Source organism: Eumetopias jubatus, unplaced genomic scaffold (genome assembly GCF_037043125.1).
Source record: "Eumetopias jubatus isolate StellerSeaLion01/CBP00866 unplaced genomic scaffold, mEumJub1_p1.0 scaffold_16, whole genome shotgun sequence".
NCBI classification, from domain to species: Eukaryota; Metazoa; Chordata; class Mammalia; order Carnivora; family Otariidae; genus Eumetopias; species Eumetopias jubatus.
The window spans coordinates 58,555,006-58,569,072 of NW_028274822.1; the positions used below are offsets into that span (position 1 = coordinate 58,555,006).

Below are 14,067 nucleotides of genomic sequence, written 5' to 3' on the forward strand. Positions count from 1 at the left end.
GTTCTGCTTGATTTGGTTTTCTTAAACGTTTAAAAAGCAGACATTTTTAAGGTTCTCTAATACAATGTATTCTAAATTAGAGCATGCTGTCAGAAAAATTAACGTAGTGGTAGCCTGAAAACCACTATCCATCATGACCCTAATCTGAATAATTGCAGTTTTTGCTTTTCAGATGTCTGCTGCCAGCTTACATGGTTTATAATTTGCTATTCTTATAACTTCTTTTCGCTGAACCTGAAAGCTGCTTTTTTTCAAGGCTCTATGAAAAGAGTTGAAACACTGACCTTGGTCCCATCTCTGCACCAGACTAGTGTTGAAAAGCCATTTAAATGTTTAGAATCTCGATTTCATCATTTTTAAAATGGGAGTATTAATATCTTCGCTGCATATAGCAGTGTTTTTCTGAGGGCCAGTTGAGAAAATGGGTATGCTCACACATTGACAGTTGTCAAGATCTAAAAATGTTAACTTGCATTATTATGTCATACCTATGGTGGGCTTTTAAAAGCATGATTTAAGGCTTATTATTGTTTCATTTGTCTTGATTGTTGCAAATAGTTTATAGTATTTACTGGAAAGAGCACGTGGGTGTGCAGTCTAGCTTCTATTTATTAGCTGTGGAGGCTTTGGACATGCTAACCAGCGTGGGTTTGCTCTCCTTTTCTATGAATTGGGCAATATGTTCCTGGCAGGGTGAGAATAGGGTTAGTAATGAAAGTAAAGTGCTGAATCAGATATCTTCTGTTCTACAAATTTAGATAAAATATGACTTATAAAAGCAATGATTCAAATACATGCAATTATAGTCTCTGCCTAATTTTCCTTTCAGTGCAACTAATGTTGGTGATTATTTATGCCAAAAAATATGAGGTGCTTACATCTGGCCTACTGAATGATTTGGAGGTGCCGGTTCATCTAGCCCTTACACACTTTTTTCTTTTAGCTTGCGTAGTTGTTTACGCATCTATAGAGCATATCCAGCATTTGATATTTGGGTCCATGAGGGTCCTCCTGGTACAAAATCTGAAAGCTAGAGAACAGTTTTATACCCAAAAGTTGTATTTTATGTTTTCTTATGGCTTTTTTGCACTTTGAAAACTTGTTTGAGTAACAGGTAATTCCAGGCATTAATGACTTTCTAGAAGGAAAAGCTTTCTAGAAGGAAAAGCAATCACAGACAATTCCTTCCATGAACAGAATGGCCACAGTTACTATATATTTATATGTATACGTATACATGTCATGATTATTGCTTGTATCGAACTGTGTGTTAGTTATACAATGAAACAGTTACCTTTTAACTGTACTCAGACACAAGTAGAGAATAGGCTCTTTCTGAAAGACCCATCATATATACAGGTAGAACCCAAGAGAAACTTGACCTTGATTTTGAAGCTTCGGGATTAATTACCTAATCTTTACCAGAAGATTGATACCCACAAGGCCTGTGTTAAAGCTTGCAGTCTGCAGCTGGTCTCCCCCAGCATGGGGCGGGTCAGGGGCATGGCTCCCACACAGCATCACAGCCTCAGCGTAGGGATCTGGCATCAGTCTGCCAACTTACTCTTTGCTGATGTTGGCAAAGACCGTGCTGAAAGAGCTGCGTTCTCTCATTCCCTGAAGAGCCCAGCCTGTCCATCCTATTCACATATGTTCAACTGACTGGCTTCCACGCTTGGTCTGTGAACTCCCAGTCGCAGCGAATTTTCCTACTAGGAACAAGATGTATAGGAAGAGCTCTCCATGAAGGAAAACAGGAAAGAAACAAAACTTGCTTATACTTCACAACACTTTTCAATGTTAAGATTTACCTTTTTCTTAAGACACCGTAGAACATCTTATATTTTTAATGAGGTTGTGACCGCTGCTATAGAAATTTTGTAAGAACATTCAGAAGCTGAGAAAAAAACCACTTTATATCAATTTACTACTGGGGCATGGTAAAGCTTTTCTTCTTTAACATTCCTTCCTCTTGGCAGTCCATTCAGACAGGCTCCATTTGGAGTCAAGGTCAGTTGAGTAAGCCATTCTCTTCGTTAGGGTAGTGTGGACAGATTGGGGAGAAGCTACAGGCTGTGGTTTGGGGGAATGAGATGCTACTACATCTGTGCTCCTTCCAGTGGACCACTGCATATGGTTGAGGTTGGCTGGGCAACTGTCTGTGCCAATTTGTACTTTTCCATAAAGAGTACAAAATCTGAAGGTGGAAGATTTATTTGTTACACTTAAACTTTTCCAGGTTAAATTACTCTTCAGGAGATTCCCTTCTGGTCAATTTCTTATCTACCTGAGGCTTTGATGTTGGGAAGCTGTCGTTCTTTATTATAAGTAAATCCCTGCTTTTAAGAACAAATGCAGGATTAGTGAGAGTGGAGAGAATCAGGAACAAACTGAGTAGCAGGATGAGAGCTGACAACTTAGGGTGTCCACATCGTGGAGAGTTTTTTCCTTGACCCTCACTGTTAATTGAACAAAACAAAAAGGAATGACTGAATGTATCCTAGTCTGGAGACATTTAAACCATCGTGATCAAACTAATCAAGAAAATGCCTAGAATGCTTTTCTTAATCTTCCACCTTCCAAATTACTCCTTGTTAAAATCTTTTGTAATACTTCAATGGGGTTTATGTCTCGCATATTGCAACTACATCTGTGGGTTTGGGAAGAATTCTTTGTAATTAGGTTACAAGACTGGAACAAAACAAAGGTGCATTTGTGTTTGATTTTGGTCGTCTTTACAATTTGGTCTTTGTTGGGATTGACCAATGTTCGTGTGTGTTCATCCCACCAATGCTTATTGAGGGCCTGCTGTGTGGCTCACACCACTCTGGGCGCTGTGAGTGCAGGGGAGCTGCCACTCACATTTCAGTATGGGTGACAGACAAGAATAGGAAGAAGCACAAATAACTAGTAGCTGGTGATAAAGAGGTGGGAAGAAAACAGAGCAGGGCAGGAAGAATTAGAGACGGTGGGGTTGGGGGGATGGGTGGTCAGGGAAGGTGCTGTGTGTCTGCCTTCCAGATGATGTGACAATGAACTCTGTAAAAGTTGGAGAGGAACATTTTAAGGAGAGGGTAGAACAGGTGGGAAGGCCTTCAGCAATCCAGATCCCGTGAGACCAGCAGTATGGCAGGGAAGAAGGGGCTAGCTCATAGGCCCTGGGGAAGACTTTGAAGAATTTTCTCAGGGCATCGGGAAGCCCCTGGAAGGTCTGAGGGGCGTGGTCTGAGTTCCATAGTAAAGGATAACTCTGGGTGGAGAACTGGCTAAAGGGGAAGCAGGGAAGCCCCACACAACTTGCCTGTGTGTGCCCCTGCTCCCTTGGGACAGATGAAGGCGGGGACTAGCTGTGGTGTGCAGCCACTGGGGAGAGAGTGCCCCACATGTATGTTGCTCTTGGGCTGACAGCACTGGTTTGGATGTGGAATGGGAGGGGAGGAGGGGGAGCAAGGACAATTCCTGGGTTTTTCCTGTACCCACAGTCTCTTCATGCTGATGCCAGAGTAAAGTGGAGATGGGAAATGAAGGCCAAGTGAATGGAAAAAAACCAAACCCAATGTGGATTTGAGATAATGCAAAAGTTATATCTTTGGAATCGTGAGTCACATAGTCAGCGCTGAGACTTGTATGGTGGAACCGAGTTTTAGGGACATTTGCAGGTGTGTCATAATTCCAGGGCGGTTCAGTTATGATCCCATTAAAGTTTATGTCCTTCGAAGGCAGGGCTCTGTGCAACTCCTCTTTGTCCCGAGACTGTGCCCTGGAGATAAGGTTTAGGTCAGTGTTTGGTTTGAATCTAAAGGTTCAGTTATCTGCAGAGCTGATTTTATTTGTGATTCTGAGTATGTAAGAAAATATTGGGAATAGAATAAATGCTGGCAGGCTGTAGTGAATAATCCCTCCTGGTATTGAGTTTCTGGATCCATGAGATTTGAACAGACATCTGAGGATATTGTCTCGTGTGACCCTTTCCAGAGGTCCCTGTGTCCTCTGACACAGGTGTGCCCATCAGCCGCAGGGTAAGTGCACAGGTGGTTAACGTCCAGTATTGCAGAGCTGGGGTGGACCCATCCTTGCCCCAGCGGACCTGGCTTATAAGTCTGCTCCATCTGGCTTGTGTAGGATGAACTGGATGAACTCCGCGCTGAAATGGAGGAGATGAGAGACAGTTACTTAGAGGAAGATGTTTACCAGCTGCAGGAGCTTCGGCGAGAGCTGGACCGCGCTCATAAAAACTGCCGAATCCTACAGTACCGCCTCAGGAAAGCCGAGCAGAAGAGCCTGAAAGTGGCTGAGACTGGTCAGGTAGATGGCGAGCTCATCCGGAGTCTGGAACAGGACTTAAAGGTGAGTGAGCAGGACTGATGGAGTGCTCATTCCCAGAAGGGGCCGCAGGGGGCAGGATTGCAGGGCTGAGGCCCGCAGCTTTCGGACCCACCTACCCACGGTCCTGCCATTCTAGTAGTAGTTCTCTCTTTCTCAACAGATTTCAGCATACAGGTTCTTCATTCACCTTATGGTGTATAGGTTATGTGTAGTCATATGGCTTTGACAGCCCAAGATTTAAACCTGTCGTATGAACTGGAATCTTAAAACCTAAGGAAAAGAAAAGAAATCGTAGTAAGGGATCTACAATTTAAAAAAAGAGAATTGGGGCACCTGGGTGGCTCAGTCAGTTAAGCGTCTGTCTTCGGCTCAGGTCATGATCTCAGGGTCCTGGGATCAAGTCCTGCAAAGGGCTCCTTGCTCAGTGGGGAGCCTGCTTCTCCCTCTGCCTCTGTGCCTGCCCCTGCTCATGCTCTGCCTCTCTTGCTCTCTATCTCAAATAAATAAAATCTTTAAAAAAATAAATTAAAAAAAGATATCTGCCACTTGGTCTGACAGTTGGGTAGAATTGTACAGAAACGTCTTCTAAAGATCTGGAATATTTTTAAAAATCTATTGATTATCAATTCAATGATAGTCAAAGACCACTCATAAAGGTTGACTATAATCACTTAATGTTTTTATTGTTACTTAAGTTTCTAGAATGCAGAACACCTGAAATGACCATAACCCAAGGATGGTGTTTTGATTTAACTGAAGGAGAAATAGGATCATAACTGACTGTCTGAAGCTAAATGTCTAAGGTGTTTTTGAAAACCATTGGCAGAGGTGGGAATGAGGTGAAGGAATTCCAGACATCATACCATTTGATCTCTCCATGGGTAGCATGGCTTCTCTCATGCCCTAATCATCAAATCATTTATCAAAAGATGAATTATGCATAAAGTCCTTATTATGGGAGTACTTATGAAATCTCATTTCGCCTTTCATTATGATAACAGGGAAAGAACCTTTGTAATTCTATCAAATCTATAAACCGCTAACAAAATGTCATTCAGTGGGATGTAAGGGTGATTTATATTTCTCTTGCAAAATCTCTTTCCTTGTTTCCCTTTAGAAGGTAAAAACGTTTAACTGCTTTTAACATTCAGATATTTTACCACAGTAGACAATTTAAAACTTGACTACCTAATTTACAGGATTATCTTGCTTTTTGTTTTTTGTTTTTTTTGCGGGTAGTTTTAGTATTGCCTTAGGGAACAGAAATGTTTATTGATTGATTAGTAGTTACTGTTATTATTTCTAATTTGTCATTAAAGCCTGTGTGCGTGAGCAGAATTGGCATTCTTGGTGGTACTCTGTAACGAGGTAGAGCTATCCGCGGTAGCCTTTTAATCCAGATAAAGGTCATATCCTCGCTCGTAACGTGGGTTTCATGTATGAAACTGATACCTCCTCCTTTAAAGACAGGCTTGTTAATATTGCCAGGGTCTTTGCCCTTTACTGTGATATCCTATCACTTAATGATTCTGCCTCTGAAGTTGTTTGAATGTGCCCTGAGCACACAGAAAGCTTTACGTCCTGATGACTATCTCTGTTGGTTGATACAGGTAGCCAAAGATGTGTCTGTCAGATTGCATCATGAACTTGAAACTGTGGAGGAAAAGCGTGCTAAAGCTGAGGACGAAAACGAAAGTCTCCGACAGCAGATGATTGAAGTGGAAATATCCAAACAAGCCCTCCAGAATGAGCTGGAGAGACTGAAAGAGGTAATCCCAAGATATATGCAGATTTCTTTCTTGGGTTTAACTGTTAGGGGCTTGGGACTCCAAGTGTCCCATTTGGTGAACTATGGTTTATTTGTAGGGCCCAGAAAGTAAGAATGGTTTTTACATTTTTCGTAGCATTATAAAACAACAACAACCACACAAAAATAAACCTAAAAAAGCAAAGAAGACTATGTGACAATGAGTATATGTTGCTTGCAAAGCCTAAAATATTTGCTGTCTGACCCTCTACAGAAAAGGCTTGGTGAACCGTGATCTAAAACTACTTTTTTACCATTTCCATTCAGATGAGCTGGCCATTAATTCCTTTTATGGGTCGAAGTGGAGAATATTATTACTAGAATACAAAATTAAGCAGTAGCTTTTTCCTCGAGTCTCCTGTTCCTATGAGCTGGAAAATGTGTTATGGTTGTCTATTAAAGCTGTGTAAACAAATAATAAGCCACCTATATCTATAATTCAGGTACCATGGTTTAAATATAGGGCTTTTCTTTTTATTTGAGGGAGTGAATGTATTCTAGCAAAGCGGTCTAGAAAATGAATATATATATATATATATTCCCCTTTGCATACAGTAACGCAAAAGCTGTTTTGTTGTTGACTTCCGTTATAAGATTAAAGCTGTATATTTTCTTGGAAAATATCCTGCATATTGATGGAGTTAAAAGCTATTGGTTAGGCCTTTACGGTGATGGCTAAAGCCAGCATTATTACCTGCTAACGGCCTCACTTAGTGCATTTTCCCTTTGGCCAAGTTTCCCGATTCACCCAGTTACTCCTCATCCATCCAGCCATGCGCCTGCCCACACTTAATTCAGGCTCTGTACCATGCACTGGGGATGCAGATGTGCACATGGCAGCACAGGCTCTGCTCCCAAGTTGTTTACAACTCCATTTGACACATAGCTGGCAAAACAAATAAATCACAGCAAAGGAGCTGGTGTCGCTACCTCTGTTTCCACCCCTGCCCCCTCACAGCCACTCAGATGCCCTGATGTTCTTGAGGTTGGGGGGCTCTGACATTCTTTTTCCAGAGATCCACAGCCCTGGGACTCAGTCCCTCGCCTTCAGGTCCCTGCTGACATCTCACCTCAGCCACCTGGACCCCCCACTTACACATTCAAGTTGTCCCTGCCTCCACCCTGGCCATCCCTGTCTACCTTCCCATCTGACACACTATGGATTTTGGTGAATTACTTGTATATTGTCAGCACTTGTCTGAAATTGCCACGGGTTTTATTTCTTTGTCGCCTTCACTAATGTGCCTCTAGGACCTGAGCTCTGTGGGAAGAGGGTGTGTCTGTGTAGTTCACTGTGGGGTCTCGGTGCCTAGAACAGTGCCTGGCACTTAGGCGTCGTCAGGGACGTGCAGGGTGAGGGAGTGAATGAAGGGCGAGAATGTGGAGCTGTGGTGACCACAGCTTGCCTGGGGACTTGGTGAGCTTCACAGCATGTTCTTTCATCGTGGGTAACCCTTGCTCCTTAACTTACGTGTGTACTTACCCCGGGGACTGGGGGCGGTTTCTCCTGTCCTTATGGGTCTCTTTCCTCTGCATTTGGAGATGCTAGTTTTTTACTTCCTTCTTTCTCCTTTGATCTAAGTTTGCTAGAAAGTTTGCCATAATGGTTTCTTTTCTCAGAATTTCCAGTTTGAGCCTGACCTTGAGGGTACAGAAAACATCTTAGGAGTATATTTTGTAAATGTTATATGTGTATATGCCTACATATAGATATTTAAATTATATATACACATAAGTAAATAAATATATTCAAAGCAAACAAAGTTCGTCTTGCCCCCGTGGAACTGGATTTGTGTAGGACTTGGCATCAGGTCACAAATAGCTCCTCAGGGAGGGAAATGATTACTGACATTCAATGCCAGGTAGAGGTGAGGCAAGGATCTTCAGAGAATTGTGATGTTGGCTGAGGTTGGATGTACACAGAGAAGGTGGCAGGGTCAGGCTCTCCCCGCCTTTATGGGTTAGAATCACTCACAGGGATTACTCAGCTGGGCTGCAGTCAGTATTTTACCTGGAGAGTTGCAGTCAGACTAGGGGGGGCTACATATTTGCACCAAACTTCATGATTCTAAATGAATCATAAAACTGACAGGAGTCTCCGGAAGGTAGATACTCTGGACTGTACTGGAAGCAGAGAACGATGGAAACAGGCGATCCAAGGTTCAGAGGTGGTAGAGGAGATACTTATTGGTAAGTGCCGGCTGTGGGCTCTGTGAATGGATTCTTTTTACCGAAGCCAGAACAGAACGTGCTATGAGCTTTGCTCTAGGGTGAGGATAATATTTGCTCTATCTTGAGTCTGGCTCGTTATTGTTCACCTCTGAAGTTTTGTAATCGGATGAGTCACATTCCGGAAAAGGCAAGGAGAGTTCATGCGTCGCATGTGTCTCTGAATGACACAAGTAGTTGCAGAAGACTGTGGCCCCCTGAGCCTTGGAGGACAGTAAAACAGCGCATCTCCGTGCCTCCTCAGCCCTGTAGCTGCCTGGTGGCTTCTCTCCAGAGCTGCAGACTCTGCAGCTGCCTGGTGGACTTCTCCAAGATGGATTTCCCATAGCACTTCAAACTCAGAGAGTCCAGAAACAGACTTGTCACCCTTGGCCCTACCTGAATCTTCTCTGTCTTTCCTATTTGTTTTCACGATGCTACAGATGCTAGTCCCTCAGGCTCGAGCAATGGTGGTTACCCTGACCTCTCTTACTGCTCATACTGAGATTGCCTTCAGATTCTGGTCTTCTGCTTTTGCAGTCTTAGGAATTTTCTTTTTTTAAAGATTATTTATTTATTTATTTGAAAGAGAGAGAGCAGAGCAAGAGAGAGAACACAAGTCAGGGGGAGGGTCACAGGGAGAAACAGGCTCCCCACTGAATATGGAGCCCCATGCCGGGCTGGATCCCAGGACCCTGAAATCATGACCTAAGCCAAAGGCAGACGCTTAACCAACTGAGCCTCCTAGGCGCCTCTGAAAACATGATTTTTTTTTAACATTTTTAAATTTAAATTCAATTAACTAACATATAATATATTATTGGTTTCAGAGGTACAGTTCTGTGATTCATCAGTCTTATATAATACCCAATGCTCATTCCATCACATGCCCTCCTTAATGCCCATCACCCAGTTACTCCATCCCCCCATCCCCCTCCCTTCCAGCAACCCTCAGTTTGTTTCCTATGATTAAGAGTCTCTTATGGTTTGTCTCCCTCTCTGATTTCATCTTGTTTTATTTTTTCCTCCCTTCCCCTATGATCCTCTGCTTTGTTTCTTAAATTCCACACATATCAGTGAGATCATATGATAATTGCCTTTCTTTGATTGACTTATTTCGCTTAGCATCATATGCTTTAGTTCCATCCACATTGATGCAAATGGCAAGATTCCATTTTTCTCTCTCACTGATACATGTTGTACCATGGATGGACCACGAAAATAGACCAAGGAAAAGAAGCTGGACATACAGCACAATTCCATTTACCAGAAGTATTCAGAATAGGTAAATCCACAGACAGAAAACAGATGAGTGGTTTCCAGGAGCTGGGGAGAAGAGAGGACTGCTTAATGGGTATGGGGTCTGCTTCTGGAGTGATGAAAAGGTTTTAAACCAGATAGAGGTGATGGCTGCACAACCCTGTGAATGTACTAAATGCCTCTGTGTTGCACACTTTAAGATGGTCAGTTTTCACCTCAAATAAACATTTTTAGATTCTCTCTTCTACCCGTACTTTGACCACTCTTCTCTCAAGTGAATATTTGAGAGCTGACTCTATGCCGTCAACCCATTAAAGACATATGCTACTTCTGGTCCTTCCCTTCTCTGTTTTATCTTCGACACTCCCCCAACGCTGACAATGGGACTCTCTGCTTAAACACATGAACTTGCCCTGGCTCCCAGTTGTCTAACTCTCTAGCGTGACATAGAGGACCCTTCCTGCCGGGGACCATCCCTGTCTCCCAGCTGGGTTCCCCACCCCACCGCTGCAGACCCTGGAGTGAAATAAAAGGCAGCAGAGCAAGATGAGAAGAATCCGTGCCCTCTGGTCCCGATTGAACCGAATGGGTCTTAGAAAGTCACTGTCTCTGTTGATAGATAAGACGATTGAAGAGGGTTGGCAATATGAAACTATCTGGAATTACCCCTCCTGGCTAGCCAGCTTGCCTGCCTGCTTCCTTGTGCCTATTCGCATCATGGTCCTTGCACCCAACACCTGTACACCCTGCCATTCATGCAAGCTCAAAATGTTTTTGCCTTTTGAGGGGTATATTTCTTCTAGTACTCAACTCTATGACGAAATATCTCGACAGGTTGAAAATGGTTAATCTTAGCTTAGTTTCAGCTTCTTAAAGATTGCTTCCACTGAGGAGTTTTTCATTCTACCCAAATTTTTGAGTACTTATACGTGTTAGACACAATAATAACTGGCCAAGTTAGTTGGCACTTGCAAGGGACAGAGACATGTTCCAGATCATTCCAGGGAACTGGACTTTTTTTTCTTTTTTTCTTATTGAGGTGTAATTGACACATAACATATTAGTTTCAGGTGTAATGGTTCAATATTTGTATATATTGCAAAATGATCACTACAATAACTGGTTAACATTCCTTGTTAAACACATGGGTCCAAAAATTTTTTTTCTTGTGATGAGAACTTCTAAGATCTACTCTCTTAGTGACTTTCAAAATATGCACTACAGTATTGTTAACTATGGTCATTAGGCTATACATTACATCCCAGGACTTACTTATTTTATTATAACTGGAAATTTGTATCCTTTGATTGCCCTTACCCCCTTGTACCCATCCACCCTACTAGGGATTGTTGAATGAAGCCACAGGGAACCAATTAGCAGCCAGATAGCTCTTGTGGGCCATCTTTCAGCACCGTTCAGGATGTGATATTGATTCTCTGGGTTTGGTTGAGACTTCTGTGGCTAGTAAATGGTTCAGATTTTGTAAATATTTCCTGAGTGCTTGAGAGGAAAGCATATGCTCCAGTTTTGGGGTGAAGACTTTAAATCCATTAGATTGAAGACTTTCAAACTTTAACTCATAGCAAGCAGTACATTTTGTATCATCACTCGAAATACAAACATAAAGGTTTCACAGAATAATGCCTATCTTTGCCATATGGGACGCATTTTGATATTTTCAATTCTGTTCAGTTCTGTTTATTTATTTATTTTTAAAGATTTTATTTATTTATTTATTTTGACAGAGAGTGACACAGCGAGAGAGGGAACACAAGCAGGGGGAGTGGGAGAGGGAGAACAGGCTTCCCACTGAGCAGGGAGCCCGATGCAGGGCTCAATCCCAGGATCCTGGGATCATGACCTGAGCCGAAAGCAGATGCTTAACGACTGAGCCACCCAGGCGCCCCCAGTTCTGTTTTTTTAAATGGTAGTTATATGTTTGATTTACAGTCCATTAGTAGATTGCTGCAATTTGGAAAAAGATTTTTTAGATCATTTGTTAATTGTGTTGTTCAAATTTTTAAAATCCTTTATACTTTTGTTTTGTCTCCTAAATATATCTGTTTTGGATAAAGGTATGTTAAAATCACCTGTTATAATTTTGTATTTGTATTCTCTTGTAATCTGTCAAATTTTGCTTATATATTTTGAATATAAATGCATACAGATTTAGAACTGCTTTTTAGAACTGTTTTTTGATGATGAATTGTTCCCTTTATCATTTGATAATGACCTCTTTATTCTAATGTATTTTTTTTTTTTTAATTTGCCTGGTATAGCTTTTCTGTGCTTCCATTAGTTTTCATTTTTCTGTGTCATTATATTTTAGGTGTATTTCTTGTGACTGGTCTATAGCTATCTTTTTAAAAATGGAATCTGATAATACCTTTTTTTAAAAAAACTTGTGAATTTAACCCATTTACATTTATTATGGTTATTGATGTGTTTGAATTTATTTCTGTCACTGTATTTTATGTTTGTAAACTCCATGCCTTTTCTTCATTTCTTTTTTGTATTATTTTACGTTGATTTCTCTTTGAATTTTCAATTCTCATATTCTTTTGCTTCGTTAGGAATTTCTATTACTGTTTTAAAAATTACTCTTATTTAACATGCCTGTTTGACTTAATATGTAAAACTAATCATTATCCCCATTCTTCTCCTTAGTAATATAAGCATCTTAGAAAGCTTCAACTCCAATCAGCTCCAATCATTATGTAGTATCATTTTAGTTTTATCTTTTTAAAACCATCCTCCCCCCAAAAGTTGGCTAATTTAACAGTTAATGCTTATTTAGATTCATTTACATATTTTCTAATGTTATCATTGCTTTTTAGTGTTACTCCTTCCAAGTTCAGTTTTCTTCTTGCTGATCTATTAACATATCCTTGAGTGTTTTCTTTCAGTAAATGGTATTCTAAAAATTCTGTTATGTCATCCTCAGTCTTGAAAGATATTTAGTTGGGCATGGGATCCTAACACTTCAAAGATAATATTTTTTATTATCTTCTGGTTCTATTTTGCTATCAAGAGGTCTGCTGTCAGATAATTCTCATTTTTGTAGATGATCTGTCTTTACTTCCTGGTTACTTTTATGCTTTTCTTTTTGTGTTTGGTATTCTATAGTTTCAACCAGATGTATCTAGATTTATTTTTATATTTTAGGCAACATTAATTGTCAATCTGTTTATGTCTTTCATGACATCTGGAAAATTCTCACTCTTTGAATAATGTTCAGTAGTGAAATTATGTCTTTAAATAGTGTTTCTTCCCCCATTTTCTGTATCATTTCTTGAATTCCTATTAGTCTTATGTAGGAACTTCTGTTGGCCATTCTTATTCCAGCCACCATCTCGTTTAATTGTCCTTCTTTTTTAAATCTTCTTATCTCTCTGTGCTATATGTATTTTTTAAAGATTGGTTTATTTATTTTACAGAGACAGAGAGAGAGCACGTGCACGTGCAAGCATGCTTGTGCACATGAGGGAGTGGGGTGCAGGCAGAGGGAGAAATTTCAAGCAGACCTCCCACTGAGCAGAGTCCAAGATAGGGCTCAATCCCAGGCTATGAGATCATGACCTGAGCAGAAACCAAGAGTTGGATATTCAACTGACTGAGCCACCCAGGTACCCCACTGGGCTTTATTTTGAATAATTACTTCATTTCTTGTCCAAGTTATGAATTCTCTTCTTTACAAAAGAATTACTGTTTTATTCATCCACTAAGTTTTCATTTCAATGAAATGAATTTTTAAAAATTTGCTTGTTCTGTTTCATAAGTTTCTTTTTTCCTTATGATATTTCTTCCTTAAATTTTGAAACATTTAAAAATCACAGCCTCTTTCAGTTTGTTCCATTTTCTTGAGTTCTTAGGTGTTACCAATCCCTCTATTTTTCAGATCTGCTGTCTCTCACCTAAGGTGGACTTTTTTATGAGCTCGCAGAACTCATTTCTTAGTGGGAATTCCATGAAGTTTTGTAGAAATGTCCTTTTAGCGAGATTTTGCGTTGGTCTTTTCCAAATGCTTCAATAGTATTATTGGTCCAAATAAATACACTTGTTAATTTTGGGCTTGTGGAGTTGTGTGCCAAAGGGTGTGTGTCAATGGGATATCAAACTTGTATGTGGCATACATCTAAATATTTTTATACTTCAAGGGAGATTTTTTTTTTTGGTCATCACCCAGTATCCTGAGCAGAAGGTTATTACTCTCCCCCTTTCCAGGTGATTTTTAGTTTACTTTCAATGCATCCCTTCAGTGGGTTGTCTGGGTGCATTTATTGAAGATTCTTCTCATGCTCCTGGCTAGAGTGCCTATTTCTGGGTAAGAGAACTTCTACCAGTTCCTGCTGCTCTCTACCCCCTTAATCCTGTGCATTTCTGATACTAGGGAGTTTTCCTTTTGTGAATGTGTCAGTCAGCTGTGTATAAATTTCTGCTTTTTATGTTTTCTTTAGCATTTCTAG

General features: G+C 40.7%; 1 protein-coding gene across 7 annotated transcripts in view; it reads left to right on the top strand.

Annotated features, from left to right (window-relative positions):
* The window catches only part of MTCL1 (microtubule crosslinking factor 1), a 119,392-nt gene that overhangs the window by 5,972 nt on the left and 99,353 nt on the right, over positions 1-14,067 (top strand). For all 7 annotated transcript variants that reach the window (XM_088019736.1, XM_088019735.1, XM_028123933.2 and 4 more), the window contains exons 2-3: positions 4,123-4,347; positions 5,937-6,095. In XM_088019736.1, the coding sequence (XP_087875862.1) occupies positions 4,123-4,347; positions 5,937-6,095 (384 nt within the window). The remainder of the gene's footprint in view (positions 1-4,122; positions 4,348-5,936; positions 6,096-14,067) is intronic.